This window comes from Pezoporus occidentalis, unplaced genomic scaffold (genome assembly GCF_034315485.1).
Source record: "Pezoporus occidentalis ecotype Australia unplaced genomic scaffold, CSIRO_AGI_Poc_V1 ctg63, whole genome shotgun sequence".
In the NCBI taxonomy this organism is placed as follows: domain Eukaryota; kingdom Metazoa; phylum Chordata; class Aves; order Psittaciformes; family Psittacidae; genus Pezoporus; species Pezoporus occidentalis.
In genome coordinates, this window is record NW_026915977.1 from 3,125,091 (window position 1) to 3,140,255 (window position 15,165).

The 15,165-nt window shown below is 51.7% G+C and overlaps 2 protein-coding genes across 2 annotated transcripts in view; one reads left to right on the forward strand and one right to left on the reverse strand.

Annotated features, from left to right (window-relative positions):
* OPHN1 (oligophrenin 1) overlaps positions 1 to 15,165 on the reverse strand; it is a 159,193-nt gene that overhangs the window by 31,796 nt on the left and 112,232 nt on the right. The gene's annotated exons all lie outside the window — the stretch shown is intronic.
* The window catches only part of AR (androgen receptor), a 52,890-nt gene continuing 41,360 nt past the window's right edge, over positions 3,636 to 15,165 (forward strand). The window contains exon 1 of the mRNA XM_062640039.1: positions 3,636 to 4,840. Within this exon, the coding sequence (XP_062496023.1) occupies positions 3,870 to 4,840 (971 nt within the window). The 5' untranslated portion in view covers positions 3,636 to 3,869. The remainder of the gene's footprint in view (positions 4,841 to 15,165) is intronic.

Sequence of the window (15,165 nt, forward strand, 5' to 3'; positions counted from 1 at the left end):
CACACACCAGAGCTGCCAGCTCCAGGTCACAGAGGTACATGGTTTGGCAACACCGTCCTCCCACCACATCATCCCCTCCTTCCCCCTTCTCTCCAAGCTAAAAGCTGTGGTTAAGCCGGAAGGACACGTGCTCCCAACTGTTCAGATAAGCTGGATTTTAGAGCTGTTATTTTATGGTAAAAGTCACATGTATCTGTGAAAAAATATCTGGTTTTGCTCATGGCTAATTTTTTACCTAAACAGTGCATTACTCAGCTGGAAAACCAAGGGCTGGGTATGGTGCAGGGCCCCATGCTGGCAGCTCCTGTGCCAAGGCAGAGCTGGTGCCACCAACTGGGTGACACACAACCAGAACAGTCATCTTGTCCATATGTTGCTGCAAACACCTTCATCTGACCAAAACTGCAGTGCTTTAGACTGGATGTCCACCCCAATTCTTGGCTTTAACGATATTTTACATAACAGAAAACCATGTGCTATAATTCTTACACTTAGATGTAATAAATAAAATCAAATACCACTGGAGTGTTAGAACACTTACAGATTTGTGAGACAGTAAAGTGAAACAAAATGCTTTCAGCCCTCCTTAACACTTTAGTAATAAAACGGAATCAGACACATGAATATCTCCACCAACAGCCACACAGCAGGTCCAAGCAAACAACCTGTAACACGTCCTGCAGCTTTGAGCTGCAGAAAAGCAAGGCCTTGCACAAGAGCAAGGAGCTTTTCTGGAACACACGTAGGTGTGTGCTGCTGCCCAGTCTTCACTAGTTCAATAATCAAAGCTAGAGCTTCGTCTGCATGCAGAAAAAAATACACATTTGCGTGAGTTTTGCCTGGTCTTTCTATAAAAGACGCCTGTTTTGCCATGTTGGAATCCAGTGTGTGAAATTTAAGATGTAAGCTGAGACTCCGGTTGGCTTCTAAGCTGTAGGAAGTGATTTTATGGTAAGGATTTGACTCAGATTTCATGAAACTAGTAAAAAAACCTTTGAAACGCTACAGAAAGTTACACTTTAATATTGGTAAGACAGTAACTGCAAGTAAAACACCTCTGTGCATTGGCAGTGCTGATTTTTCGTTATCAACCAAGTATAAAGATTCAAATACATAAAGCCTTTAAAAAATAGCATGTGCAGCCACAAACATATGCACCCTTAAAACACTGACATTTCATAATTTTAAGAAGAAACATGGGAATACCAGGAAACAAAATGCTTGCAAGAGGAAGGAAAATGAAAAGGGAAAGTGAAAAAAGAAACTAAAAGGTAAAAGGAAAAGGAAAGGGAAAGGAATTAGCCTCTTCAGGCTGTCTGTCATGATTAGAATCTCCCAAAGTCTGGCCGCAAACTGCAGACTGGGGGAAAATCTTCACAGGGCAGATATTGCAAGGACAGGAGAGAGCAGGCCAGATTCCAACCTGAGAAATAGGGAAAACACCCGCAGGTGCACATACACCCAGTCCGAGGCAGAACTTGAACACAGAGTCCAGCTTGCACTGGGGTCTGCACCACTCACAGGGTTTGCACCACATATGAAGGAATGGAGGACATCTCCTCCTGGGTGGAAGTGGTGGTGCCAAACAGTGCTCTGATGCAGCTTGTGAGAATCACAGGTGTGCATCACCCTGCCTTGTTTAAAAAACAAAGCATCTCTTTCTTAAGGGATATTACACTGCACTTCCTGACCTCGGCTTTTTCTCAATGCATTTCTTTACTCCAATCATGAGAATCCTCCCCTTGATGTTTTCCAGAGTCCATGTGTTTTACTCCAGGGTCCTGACAATTATTGATGACTGAATGAGCAAAGACGCTGGGATCTGCATCAACTTGGCAGGTACCAGCATGGATATGTGGCAACAGCTAATTTTGTGGAATGGGGAGGGGGGAAATTGCATCATTTATGGGGGATCGCATGATCAGATCCACCTGTGAATCTTGGGTTTGTGCCTCAAGGGCTTTGCCCTCATTTCTGAAGAGCTGAGCAGCTTTGTGGTAATGCTGGAGCATTGTTGGTACTGTGTAGCTGGTGAGAAAAGTGAGCCTGGACACTTATTGGTGTCCAAGAAATAGACATTCTTTGAGCTAATGGTACTAATTTTTCATAAAATCCAGTTTAGGCTTTATATCAGCTCTTTGAAAAGCGATGCACATGACCTTGCCTCTGTAGCAGTCACTTCTAACAAGCCTACCCCATGAAAAGGCTTCCTACATGCAGGCTTTTCCCCATGTGGGTAGGTGAGGAACAATTTGTAATGTGGTTATTAGCTGGCCACACAAATGTCCTCCTCATCTTCATGGGTGTCTTTGCATCCCTCTGAAACACCTCTCCTGCCATATTCCATCCCCTCTCACCCAGAGCTGCAGCTACTGGTTCAATGCTTCTGATTCACTCTGTGATTCTACTCTGTCACCCCAGGGCTGGGGCCACATGCCGTGAGGGAGCTCACCCCGAGCTGCAGTCAGGCTCTTCTGTGGCAACGCAGGTGGGAACGCTGAGACCTATGACAGTTTACACAGTCACCCTGCACATGTTACTGTGCATCCCTCTGGTTTTGCCTTTTCAGCTTTTAGCCATGCTGCTCCATCACTTTAGGTTCTATATTACGTGTCATTAAAAACCAGCTTGGAGCTTCATACAGACTGAAAGCCCACAGGGTTTCTCCATAAATTGCCTTCTCCAGCCCGCTGCTGATAGATACGGGGCTCCAGCAGCTCAGGCAGCTCAGAGCACGCTGACAGATTGTACTTGGCTGTACTTGGGATTTTTATTTTTATCTTCTACAGCCTGTAAAAATACTTTTAAAGGACCGTACAGGATTCTTCATTTTCCCGACTGGCTCCACTTCTCCATTTACAACACGTTATTACTTTCCCTTTATCTCCAAAGGGATTGAAATTAATGGGCTTATTTTAAGCTACCTCAAATGACTGATTCCATTACCAGGTTGTCTGGGAATGGCGCCTACCAGTAGTTGCTTGAGGACTGTTAATTACAGGACCAGCAAGGGGAGCTCAAGCCTTGTTTGTGGTAGGTCCTACGCTAATTATGTCTGCTGGCGAGGTCATCGTCAGCCTGGTGCGTGAGCAGGGTGGTGGTACACCGGTCTGCTGGGTCTCGACGGGGATGGCTGCCGTCGGACGGGGAGAGGGACGCAACCTCCGTGCCCAGGAGGCAAAGGGGCCGGTGGAGCCCCCAGCAGGGCTCGGGCGGAGGGAGCTGCTGAGCTCCCAGCGTCGCAGCGCACAGCGAAAACGAGCGTTTTCCTGCTAATCCCGCGCAGCGCATCACCCGGGGCAGGCGGAGCCGCGAAGGGAGCGGAGCCCCCGGAGCCGGGGCCGCCTACCGGGGAACGGGCACCAGGGCCCGCTGCAGCCGCGCCCAGCCGCCTTGCGCAGCTCGTCCCGTCCCGCTCCGCTCCTCCCGCGGGGGCCAGCACCGCTGAAGGCGCTGAGCCGAGAAATTGCAGCGGGCGCCGGCGGCGGCGCTGCGGGTCCGCGCTGCTCCAGGGCAGCCCCGCGGGACTCCGCTCCGAGCCACGCCGCGGGAAGGGCGAGCGCGCTTCGCCCCTGCCGGGACACCGGGGAGTTCCCGGACTGCCCCGGCTGCGCGGGGCGCCCCCCCCCCGCCGCTCCGCCTCCCTCCGCAGGCACCTGCCCGCTCTGTCGGTTCTAACTTTCGCTGCCTGTTCCGCGCCCCGAGCACCCTGTCCAGTGCTGCGGCGGGGATGGACGCCGCGGGGCCGCGCCGCTGCTAACCGGTACGGCGGGCGGGCGGCCGGGGAGCTGCTGCCGGGGCTCTCCGGCTTCGCCTTGCCTGCCGCTGCTGTTTTCGCTGCCGCCTTCGCTGCCCCACTCTGAGCGGGCATGGAGGTCCAGCTGGGGGTTGGCCGCGTCTACCCGCGGGCGGGCGGCAGGACCTTCCGCGGCGCTTTCCAGAGCTTTTTCCAGAGCGTATGCGAGGCTTTCCAGGCGCCGCGGGAGGAGCCCGGCGCCGGCCAGCAGCCCCGGCCGCCGAGCCCCCGGCCGCCTTACTCGCCCTCCTGCCTGCCGCCCCAGGAGCCCCGCGACGCCGGGAAAGCGGTGCCGGCAGCCGGCCCTGCCGTGGGCTCGCCTTTTCCCTGCTCCGGCGAGATGAGGGAGCTGCTGGGCGAGACGGGCGCGATGCCGCTGCCGGCGGCGCCCGAAGCCGAGCCGGCGCCCAAGGAGGACCCGCTGGGCGACAGCGCCAGGCAGCTCTGCAGGGCCGTGTCTGCCTCCATGGGCCTGGCCCTAGAGGCACCGACCGAGCCGCTGACCCGTGAGGACTGCATGTTCGCGCTGCCCGCCGGGCCGCCCCGTACTCCTCGCCCTGCCGGTGGGGACCCGCCGCAGGCACCGCCCGCTCCGGCCGCCTTCGCGGGCGCCGGGGCTGCCCTGGCCGTCGATGTCCCCGCCGGGCCGGAGCTCTGCCACGGCTCGCCGGAGCCCGCAGCGCGGCCGGCCCCCGTCCTCCGCCTGCCGCCGCACGCCCGCGTCAAGCTGGAGAGCCCGCCGGGGCCGGCGGCGGGCGGCAGCTGGGGCAACGTGTGCCGCTACGGCACCGAAATGGCCCCTCCGGGCCCCGCGCCGCCCTGGCCCGCCTTTCTCACCGAGGAGGGGCCGCTGTACGGGCCCTGCGCCGAGCCGCCCGCCGGGCCCCTCGGTTGCGGCCGCGGGCTGGCCGCAGACACCGCCGGCTTCCCCGCCGACACCTGGTACCCGGCGGGCCGGGCGCCTTTCGCCGTCCCGGCCGCCTGCATCAAGAGCGAGCTGGAACCCTGGGCCGAGGGCTACGCCGGCGCCTACGGCGATGTCCGGTGAGTACCTCCGTCCCGCTGGCACCCCGTACTCCGCATCCCCTGTCCCTCCTCCCGCCGTCACCGCGTACCCTGCACCGTATCCATCAGTATCCTGTACCCGCATGGCACCGACACCCCGCGCCCCGTCCCGCAGCTGCTTTGCGGCGGATCCGAGCACCTCTGCCCCTGCTGCCCCAGCTGGCTTCGCATTTCCTCTGTCGGAGGCTTCCCGAGCCGTAACCGAGACGCTGCCTCTTGTGCCTTACTAGCTAGAATTATGCCAGAAATACCGCGCTGAACTCTCGGAATTCCCCGCCGTCCTCTTACGGCTGATTGCATTTATCCCGTTTCATTACACCTCTGTTACCCCCCTTCCCTCGGCTGCGGTAAGTATGCAGGGAACAGGGGTGCTGCGCTTGAAGCACGGACCGATGGTTGAGATCGAGTTAAAATTCCCCCTGCGCTTCCCTCGGCTGTGAGCCGGACGCGTGGGGAATGAGCCGACCTGAAACTGCTGGTGTATAGGCAGAGAAATACTGGCTGGGCTTTGAAGCTTTGGTCTAAATACAGATAGGAAATGCTTTTTAACATAGAGATAGAAAAGTATTTAGAGATACAGCAGAGGATGAAAGATTTGTTTGAGAAGGATTCAGTGAAAAGCTTTGAAAAGCTTTTTTTTTTTTTTTCTGGTGGATTAACCTCAAAGAAAGAGACTCCCTGTGAAATAGGTATACACCATAAACCAGTGGGCATGCTGCCTTGGCACCTCTCATCGTGGCAAACTGCATTACTGCACCAGGGAATGGCCACAGCTGATGGAAGCTGGAATGGGGGGGGTGACCCTGGCCACAGGTGGTTGATGTGGACTCACCTGGGTTTTGCATCGGTGGAGTGCCATGTCCAAGTGCTCACTGTGAGGAGCTCTGGGAGGAGCAAAATGAGCAATTAGACTTTCCCTTTAAATAAGCACAGGACAGCTGCTCATGCTTCTGTGCTTGTTCTGCTTTAAAAAGCTCACAGCTTTATTTGGGGAGTGTGGTAATTATCATCTGCTCAGTAATTTACTTGTGGATTTTATGAAGAAGTTGAGGGCTTGGCAAAAAAAAACAAAACATAAAAAAAAAACCATAAAAGTAAGAAGAGGTAAAAGTGAGTCTGGCTGCGAGTGTTGTACCAGGGCAGAAGCCATGTGTGTCTTCTGCTGGGGTCTGGATAAATCTCCGCTGAAATCAGCACAGAGTGAGTGGGGATGAATAAAGTTGGAAAAGCTCATCTGCCCCAGTGCTGGCAGTGGATGATGCAGGTTTTTGGTAGCAGGAGGCTCAGCCTTGGCCATGGTTTGTTTGCCCGTGAAGCCTGTGCAGTCAAATCCTGCACAGAGGGTAACACTGTGTTAACAAACGCTGGTTTGGGCTGGTGTGGTGGTCAGGCAGGGAGCCGCATGAGCTGGACCTGGCCAGCAGGTGAATTTTGCCCCAGTCTTGTCTTAGAGATAAATGACGTCTCCCTCATTCCCATGGGAAGTGCTCTATCTTCCTCTTCCTCATGGCTCCGTTCAGCATGCTGTGTCTCTGTCCTCGTTTCCCTGGCGCAGCGGTTGTGGAGGGTCTGTGCTCCTGCTGGCAAGCTTCTGCCGGGGTTGTGAAGTCAGAGTTAGCACAGCAAACTGTCAAAATACCAGTATCTTGTCCTTTGAACTGCAGCACTAACAGCTCCTGCCAGGGCATGAGGGACTCGAAGTCCTAATACCCTATATTAACATGCAGTTTCAAAATGCTGAAAGGAAAGCAGAGCCCTTCTTTGTGGTGTTGAAGATATAAGTGTCATTGCTGCCAGGTTTGTATTTCATCCTAGCAAAAACTCCATTAAGTTTACACTGTGCTGCCTGTCAGTTGCCATGGCTTTTAATTTTCCCATGGATAAGATATAGACACCCCTCACAGAGCCAGTGCAGTGAGCAGTATCTGCTGCAGCTGAGGCTGATGGCAACAGGTCCTGTATCAGCCTCCAAGGCAGCAATGCTTGTGAGGAAAAAGGGTCACTGGAGCTAAACCACTTTATAGCAAAGTTCCCTTGCTGAAGGCTGCTCTGTTTTGGACCTGTACTCCCCCGCTAGCTCCTAGTGCTGGATTCCAGATCCTGCCCTGTGTGGCATTGCATACAAAGCTTTACCCTCTCAGCCTGGGAAAATGTGATATCAGCGTTTTCTTTGGGAGCGGTGGGGGCATTTCTGCAGCTCGCTGCAACTTCACCAGCCTAATGAGATCTTGCTGCAGATCCCTGTGCCATGGCAGTGCTGGCAGCAGTAGCTGCAGGTGCAGCCCACTCTCCTTTGAAGGATAAGGAGCATTTTAAGGTGTGTTGCTCCAAGTTCTTTCCCTTTTTGAATGGTCCTGGCTTGTGCTAGTGGGATCACATCTCTTCCCTCCAAGGTGAGCCGCTCTTTGAAACCCCAGCTCTGCCCTGGTCAGTCTAGGTTAGGTATAGATAGGCTGGTTTAGAGACAAACACCCCCCAAATGTGTGACACGAAAGCATGAACAGTTTCTTAATTCTGGGGGGAATTGTTTACATTTTTCCTTTGTATAAACTACCACCAGTTTCAGTTCTAGGGTTCCAAGTAGAAGCGTTTACCTCTGAAGCCATGAGAGAGGGAGGCCGGGCTGCTTCATGGATCGTGCATAGAAAACTGGGTGCTGGCTTCCACCTCGGTGTGGGATGTTCACAGCTCATGTAACAAACCCTGTCCAGTATCAGGGACTGCCTCAGATCCAGCAGGGCTGAACGAGGTACCCTGAGGGGGAGCACTCCTGGCCTGTCCGTGGGGTGGTTGGTGGTCTCCAGGCACAGGGTACGGTGGGGTGCAGTGTAGGATGGCATCTTGGACCACGTGGATCCATGACTGCTCCCTGCCCCTTTGATGGGGAGGGATTTGTCAGTGTTTAGAGCCACTGAAACATTGTACATGAGACTTACACAGGAGACAAAGTAGGCATTAACGCAATCTGATTTAATTTAAAGCTTTTGATATGGTGTGCCTGATTGAAGGAGTAATGCTTATGTATAATTAGCAAATTAATCCAAGCTTTTGTTATGCTGTGGACTTATATCTGTTTATCTTTGTGCTCTGGTTATTGCATAATTACTACCAGCAGTCTTGGATGTAACTAAATAACCTGTTTTGAGAGTGAAATGCAGCATTGATAGAATAAATCCAAGGTAATGGCATCAAAAGGACTTCTCAGACCAAAACACAGTGGTAGGTAAGTGGTGTGGGCCTGTTTGGTTTGAGCTAAAGTGGAATCAAAGAAGGAGCTATTGCTGAAGCAATGGAAACAGAGGCAATACAGGAATTTAGAGGGTAATTGTATGAGGAAAGTCTAGCTGTCCATGGTTTCAGATGGGATTTAAGTGGCATTTGCGGTTACTACTGTTACCTGTTTGGTATCCCTGTGTCTGGTGGTCACACCTACCTGCAGATTCCTTTCTTCAGTTTGGATGTAATCCGCCTGGGAGAGTGCCAGGTGTTTATGCATCACCTGGCATAATGACTGCATAATCCTGTTGTGGCCAACTATGTAATTGTGATACCTCTGCAGATAATACCTGTAACAATTTCTGCCTGTTGAAGGAGGAGGTAAGATTCCAGTAACAGGGTCAAGGGTGGGTTACTGCACTAACAGATGGGACAAGAAGGGAGGCTGTTCTCCAGGCTGGCCTTAGCCCCTGGGAGGGTCTGGGGACACTCAGCTCTTTGCAGGCAGGACTCGGAGCCCTTGGGAAGGGGGTGACCCTCTCACCAGCCATTTGTCTGTATAACCTTTCTGCTCAAGCGAATGGTGATGTTAAGTAAATATTTCTTTGGAAATCGAGCCATGCCAGGAAGAATGCCCACCCCTTTGTCCAGCTTCGTAATAGGTACTTGTGGTCTGCAGATGCTGGTACGGATCCACAGATGGCAAGCCTTGGGAGGCTGGGAAAGTTGTGCTAAAGCTTTCTGATGGTTCCTGATAAAAGGAGAAGAGAAAGTACAGAATGAAATCCTTCCTCATCTCCTTTCAATTCTTGTCCCTAACAACAGGCACGATAAGGTTGGTTTAAACACAGAATAAAATGCCAGTCCTGCACCAGCACTGTATCTGGTTTAGATAACTCAAGACTCCTTTAAATGTGACTTGGCAGGTTCCCAGGCTATGTCAAGATGCTTATCAGTCACAGCTGGAGTTAAGGTTTGAAGCGAGTGATACGCTGAGACCAGGTAACTGGAGTAGCCGGGTTGTCGAAGCTCTGCTCGAGTTGTATTCCTGGAGGACAGGGACAGGGGCAGGTGCAGTGAACCCCATGTATATGAGGGAGCGTGGCACGACGGGCACTTCCCCACACTGCCCTGGGAGCACAGCTGTTGCGGCTCCTTCCCTTGCTGCCAGGAGCTGCTCACTGAAGAGCTGAGACACGCAAGCCAAAGCTTTATTTTCTACCCCACTTACCTAGTTGACTTGTTTTAAGTGCGTTTAGAGAGTGCCGATTTAGATCGGCCTTTGCTGTGAGTTAGTTTTCATTCAAACTGATAAATGAGACTACCACACAGTGGTGTGAGGGCAGGAGGGGCCCTTCGGAAAGATGGGCTCTTTGGTTTGGTGCTGGGCACACACGAGTCTGCTCCAGGAGCCTGTGTTCTGCTGGCAGAACGCAGGCAGGGGGACTGGCTGTTTTGTCCTGAAGATGCCCAGAGCCTCCCCAAAACCCCTCTGCACTGGCGGGACCACAGCCTGTGTGTTACCACGCTGGCTGAGCCCATGTCCATTAAAAAAGTATTGATGCTTTCAGTCCTCGCTCTGGTCTGTGCATGCCGAGTGCCATGTTGGAGGTGAAAGCTCTGTCCAAGGGGCTGGCACCGCCCTTTCCTTTGCCGTTAAATTGGGATTTACATCTGTGGCAGTGGATGAAGGAAAAATAACAATTTCCAGTGTTATTTATTTTCCAGCTTGCTCCTTCCACGCAATTGCTGTTTGGTTCTGGGGTTTGTTTGTATGCCCACAGCTTATACCAAGTATCATAAAATGGTCTCTTCTTTTTCCCCTCCCTCTTCAATCTGCCCTCCCTCTCTTGCTGGTTCTCCCACTCTCCAGCTCTCCCTTTTCCATTGGAAAGGGGAGATGCACTGCTTTGTTAAGGATAGGCTATGGAGGGCGTACATGCTCCGTGGGGTTGTGTGTGGGACCGGCCACGCCACTCGTGCAACACAAAACATCTCTTTGCCTTTTCACCAATTCATTATAAAACTGTTCAAGGACAGAATTTGCTCCATCCTCTTCTCCCCATGTCTTGAATTTTTGAACTCTTGTACCATATGGAAACTGGTTCCAAAGTCTCATGCTTGATAGCAGCAGTGATTACTTCTCCCCTCCCCATTTCTTTTAAGTGCCATTTGCAACAATAGGGTAAGTTCTACATGATACTTGGCATAGAAAATACTAGCTAAGAATTCAGACAATTTCATTAGAGAAATAATGCATAAAAAGCTTTAAAAGCATTGGTGAATGAGTTATACTGGCATTCTGTGTGCTCTGGCCTGTATTACTGAGGATTTCAGGCCAGGAAGCTGTGAAAGATTTGCCCATGACATCTATTCTTCTCTGTGTGCAGCTTTTGTGTTTTTTCCTGCTGCTTGCAGCATTCACCGGTATTTGTTACACAGGTGATAGCTGTGCTTCATGGTACTTCTTGGTGTTCCTGTTATGAGAACTTCATTCCAGTCAAAGAGAGCTGGTTAAAAATTGGTTGTGATTTCATGCTGGTTTTTTGAGAGCTGAAGGGCACTACATGTCAAAGTACTGATTGTGTCTGAGAGAGAAAGCACGTATTGTAGCCCATGTAGGATCCTCTGGCTTTGTACATTGCTACGCCTGGAAGAAAACTGAACCTGGTGCACAGTTGTGCCTTTCCACATGCATTCCATTTTTGCAAGGCTGGGGTAATGGGCTCCAGCCCCTGGTGCAGGATCCTCGCCACAGGGACGGGCACCAGCCTCTGGACCAGGATCACCACTGCTGGGCTGGGCACCAGCCTCCCAGGGCAGGATGACCCCCTCCCTGAGGACCGCTCTTCCGTGGGGCTGTTGCTGCACGTGGAGCAGGAGGATGATGCTGTTTCTGGTGGGCACCTGGCAGCATGGCCGTGCTTGGTGACCATCTGTCACTATGCTGTGAGCATCGTGGTTGGCATGAGGCATACATGGGGGGCTGTACCACGGTGAGGAGCCCAGGAGCTGCTGGTGGGTTTGTGGGTTCTCGCCTCAGGAGAATGCCGCTGCTGCCGGCGTGTCCATGCAGCATGGAGCAGGCAATTCCTGGAAGTCTCTGCCTCCCACCCCTCGCTTCAGACCGAGGAAAGTGTGGGACAATCCGGGCTAGAGTTAAGGCATAAACAGTGTAGCGAGGCAGTGAATGCTGGATGCCATCCACCGCCGGCCATGTGCAACTCCCCTCGCCTCCGCTGCAGGAACCCTCCAAGGCCACACTGCGCTCGGCAGGAGACAACAGCTCGCTCTGTGTCCGTGCCAGGGTGATGCCTCTGAATAGCATCTCCCAGGCGAAGGGAAGATAAAGGCCTGCAGTGCTTCAAGAGCGAATTTCAGACGGGTGGTTCAGGGAAAAGCACGGTTAAAATTGGAGCTAATCAGAAGTCAGTGTCTCTACATGGTGGGGAAAAGAGCCCTGTGCTCCTGAACTGGGAGGAAAGCCATAAACATTGCCATTTATTGCAGGAAGGAATCGCAGAGTTTCATGAAACATTGGAAAGTTGGGTGTTTTGTTGTTTTTTGGGGTTTATTTTTCACTCACATGGGAACATCTTTTTTTGGTATGATGAAAGCAGTTCCATCTCGCAGAGTTAAAAATAATTTGTAATAGAGAGCAGTAGTTCTTTGTATTTTTCTGTCATTTATATCGCAGATTCGCTAGGGGTGGAGGGGACCTCTGGAGATCGTGTTACTTACTTTCTATTGTCTCAGCACTGAGCTTCGTTTATATTTTTTAAGTCACTGTTTATAAAATGCCTGTCCTGATTGCTGTGTCTGTATTGCCAGTTGTTATTCTGGCTGGCTTTTTGTCTGTGCTTGGCATCCTCACTAGTGGCTGTCCACAGACCTGCTCCACGGGCTAAGTTTGAAACGGATACTTGCCACTTATGCTTGTAGGCTAAAATTGCAAAGTTAAATACAAGAGGAAAAAGATCGTATTGTTTTATCATCCCATGCAACATTTCAAATTTATCAAACAGGCATTCACTGAAAGACGACTATTCTGTGGGAGGCTTTCTGCTACTTCTAGTAAACCTCGTTTGCTTTCTCTGAGCTGCTCTGCAGTCAAAGAAGTGAGCATCGTCTGCAGCTGCACCTGGCTGGTGCATGGGAACTCATGAGCAACATCCCTGAACATGCTGTACTGCTGTTATTGTTTACAGGGGTCCTGAGCAGCCTCTACCGCTTGTCAGAACCCTCCTTTCCCTCCGTTACAATTCACAGGAATCTTGATGTAATAACCCACTAAGCCTTACACCTCCACGTACACCATCGCTCATAGAGGAGGGTTTTGGTGTTCGGTATATTGCAAGATGCTCTGTGTGCCTTGAGGGGCATCAGCTTTGCGTGTTTTGCCTTATTGTGTGTTCCTCTACGTTTTTGAGGTGCTAATAGTCTTGAACACATTTGCAGGTGGATAATAAAATAGGATGGCATTGTAAGCCAGATGGTAGCACGAAGCAAGCAGCATTGGATGGACCTGGCTGCTTGAGGGGTGTATGAGATGTGATCTTTTATTCCTCTTGCTCAGTTTACTGCAGCATTTTTGTGATTTAAGTGAATTTTCTTGGTTTTGGAGAATGTTTTCTGCAAAAGGAACATCTGCTCAAGAAACCAACACAAAGCAAACGCCACAAAGTCATCGTGTACAGGCCATCTGACCTGTGCCTGCTGGGAAAGCACTTGTCTGGTGCCGTGGCAGTGTGGTGACGTGACACACAGGGCATGGGCATCTTCCTTTGTTATTATGCTTTGGTAGAATGTGAGTATTTGTCAGAGTGATCTTCCACCTTGGACAGACCCATTTCTGTACCGTATTCATAGGAATACAGCAATGGCAAAGTTTTCTGTGTGGGTGCCAGATGCTTTCCAGCTCTTTCCTTCCCTCAAGAGAGCCAGGAGACAAGATACGCAAGAGGCAAATGTCCAATCTCCCACTGAAACAGTGAAGCATTTACACCCTGTAAACAATTAAGAGGCATGTACAGGCATGTCAATATCTGGCCAGTGCAGGCATGCCATCCTGTCTCTGCCTTCCTCCTGTTTTCAGTTGTATTTCAAACTGAACAGCAGGACTGCAACTTCCTCTTGATGCCAGGGGCCGAGGTGGCTCTGAGCTGGACACTGGCACTGGTGGGGCACAGATGTAATGATAGGAGATGGCTGGTGGTCTTTTGGGAGTCTCTGCTTCAGCTGTACCTCCTCCTGCACAGGCTGGCGTGGACACCAGCAGGGAGTACCTGGAAGATGCTGTCTGGCCAATGCAAATCCCGTGCATGAATGCAGGAGTGCTGCAGGGTGCCTCTGGGCAAGGGCACAGGCCCCTGAGGTGTGGGCAGGGCAGAAGGGACCCCTATGCATTGAGTTACTGTGGGGAAAGGAGGTGAGGTAAACCTCAGCTCAGCTGTGGTGGGGGGGCTGTGCTCTACCAGCCCCGCTGCCTTGGCATGGCACGGCAGGGCAGGCATCACACCAGAGCTTTGGGGAAGCAGCCTCCAGGCGGTCTGTGGGTCCCTGGGGACCTCTGGACTGCTTTAGTGCTCTGTGGAATATAATTGCCAATTATCTGTAGGTTTGGGTGTGCTAAACAGCAGGACTTGGCTGCGTCTGTGTGGATGAGCATTCCTGGCTTTTGGGTTGGAGTGACCTTGTCCAGCCTGGACTTGGTGACCTGGTGTTCGAGGCTGAATGCTGTGGGGAAGTCAGCCTCTGTTTGCTTTCCTGCCGTGGCAAAAAAGCAGTTTGGTCACTTTGGGATTTTCACTTGAGACAGACTGGTGGCCCCAGTACGGATAGTGACTGCATGACGTGTGGACCAGAGCTGGGTTTATTCTTTTTACCAATAACAGTGGTACAATAATCTCATTAAAATAAAAAGGGACTGACCTAGTTGTCATGGCAAAGACTGGTGACAGAGGTTCTTATCCATACAGCTCTTCACTGCATCCACTGCTGTCTATCGTGTCTGCTGATATGCCTGTGTTGCTCGTGCACAGCTTAGCTCCTCTCCCAGCAGTGGGCACAGGGCAGAGCGCAGGAGGAGCACCGCGTGGCAAGATGCCTTCCTCTGCAGTGCGTGTTTGTGGTTTTATTCTGCCTCAAAAATAACGATTGTGACCCTGTTTTTTCTCATGAGTATTTTTACGTGAGGTTCAGTGTATCCTCTAACAGTACTAAAAACGTTATCGGCACTAGTACGTTGTGCTTTTATGGCACTTTTCTTCTGCAGCACTTACAGCCCAGCAGCAATTTGTTTAGCCTCCAGGCAACCATGAAAAATATGTATTACTCCTTTTCTGTGGATGGGGGAGATGAGGTTTGTCACAAGCCGGTTGCATTGGCAGCAGTTCCTCAGAACACACAACCTGCAGTGGTCTCTGGCAGTTATTGGAGGTGGGCTCCATGGGGCCAGGCATGGGTTTGTGCTTGGCTTTGCGAGGGAGTCCGGCACAAGTGTACTCGTGCGCTGGACTTTACACCTTGGCAATAGTCCTGTTTACTTTAGCAGACCCAAATGCTGTCCCCAGGGATGTGTGGCCCTGTCCAGCACTCGGACACCAGGACAGTATGCAGGAGTGGGATTACAGGGGTGCAGCATCTCACCTCAGGACATCCGGACAGGAGCCTCTGCACTGCCTGGATGCCTGCAGGGGAGAGGGATGGTACCTGCACTGGGGGCAGGCTTGGCGTGGGCTGCTCTCTTGCCACTGCTTTTTTCCTGTTTAATGCAATCTGAGCAGAAGCCAGGAAAGAGCAAGGTCACCCCATGGTCCTCTGTGGTTTGAAACTCCTCAGCCCCCCATCTGCGGAGGCCTCTTTAAATAAGAAGAACAAACAAAGTCAAATGCTGCCATGTCCTCAGAAGTGGTAAGATGATTTGTTGGGACACAGATGACAGCATCAGTGATTTTGCAGTATTATAAGTCATCTTAAAAATATATCTAACCTCTATAGGTATTTATAGCTGCTGCCCTTTGCTGGAGCAGCAGGCACCCATCCTACTGGGGGATGAATTGGATGACGCCCAGCTCCTGGCATCTCCA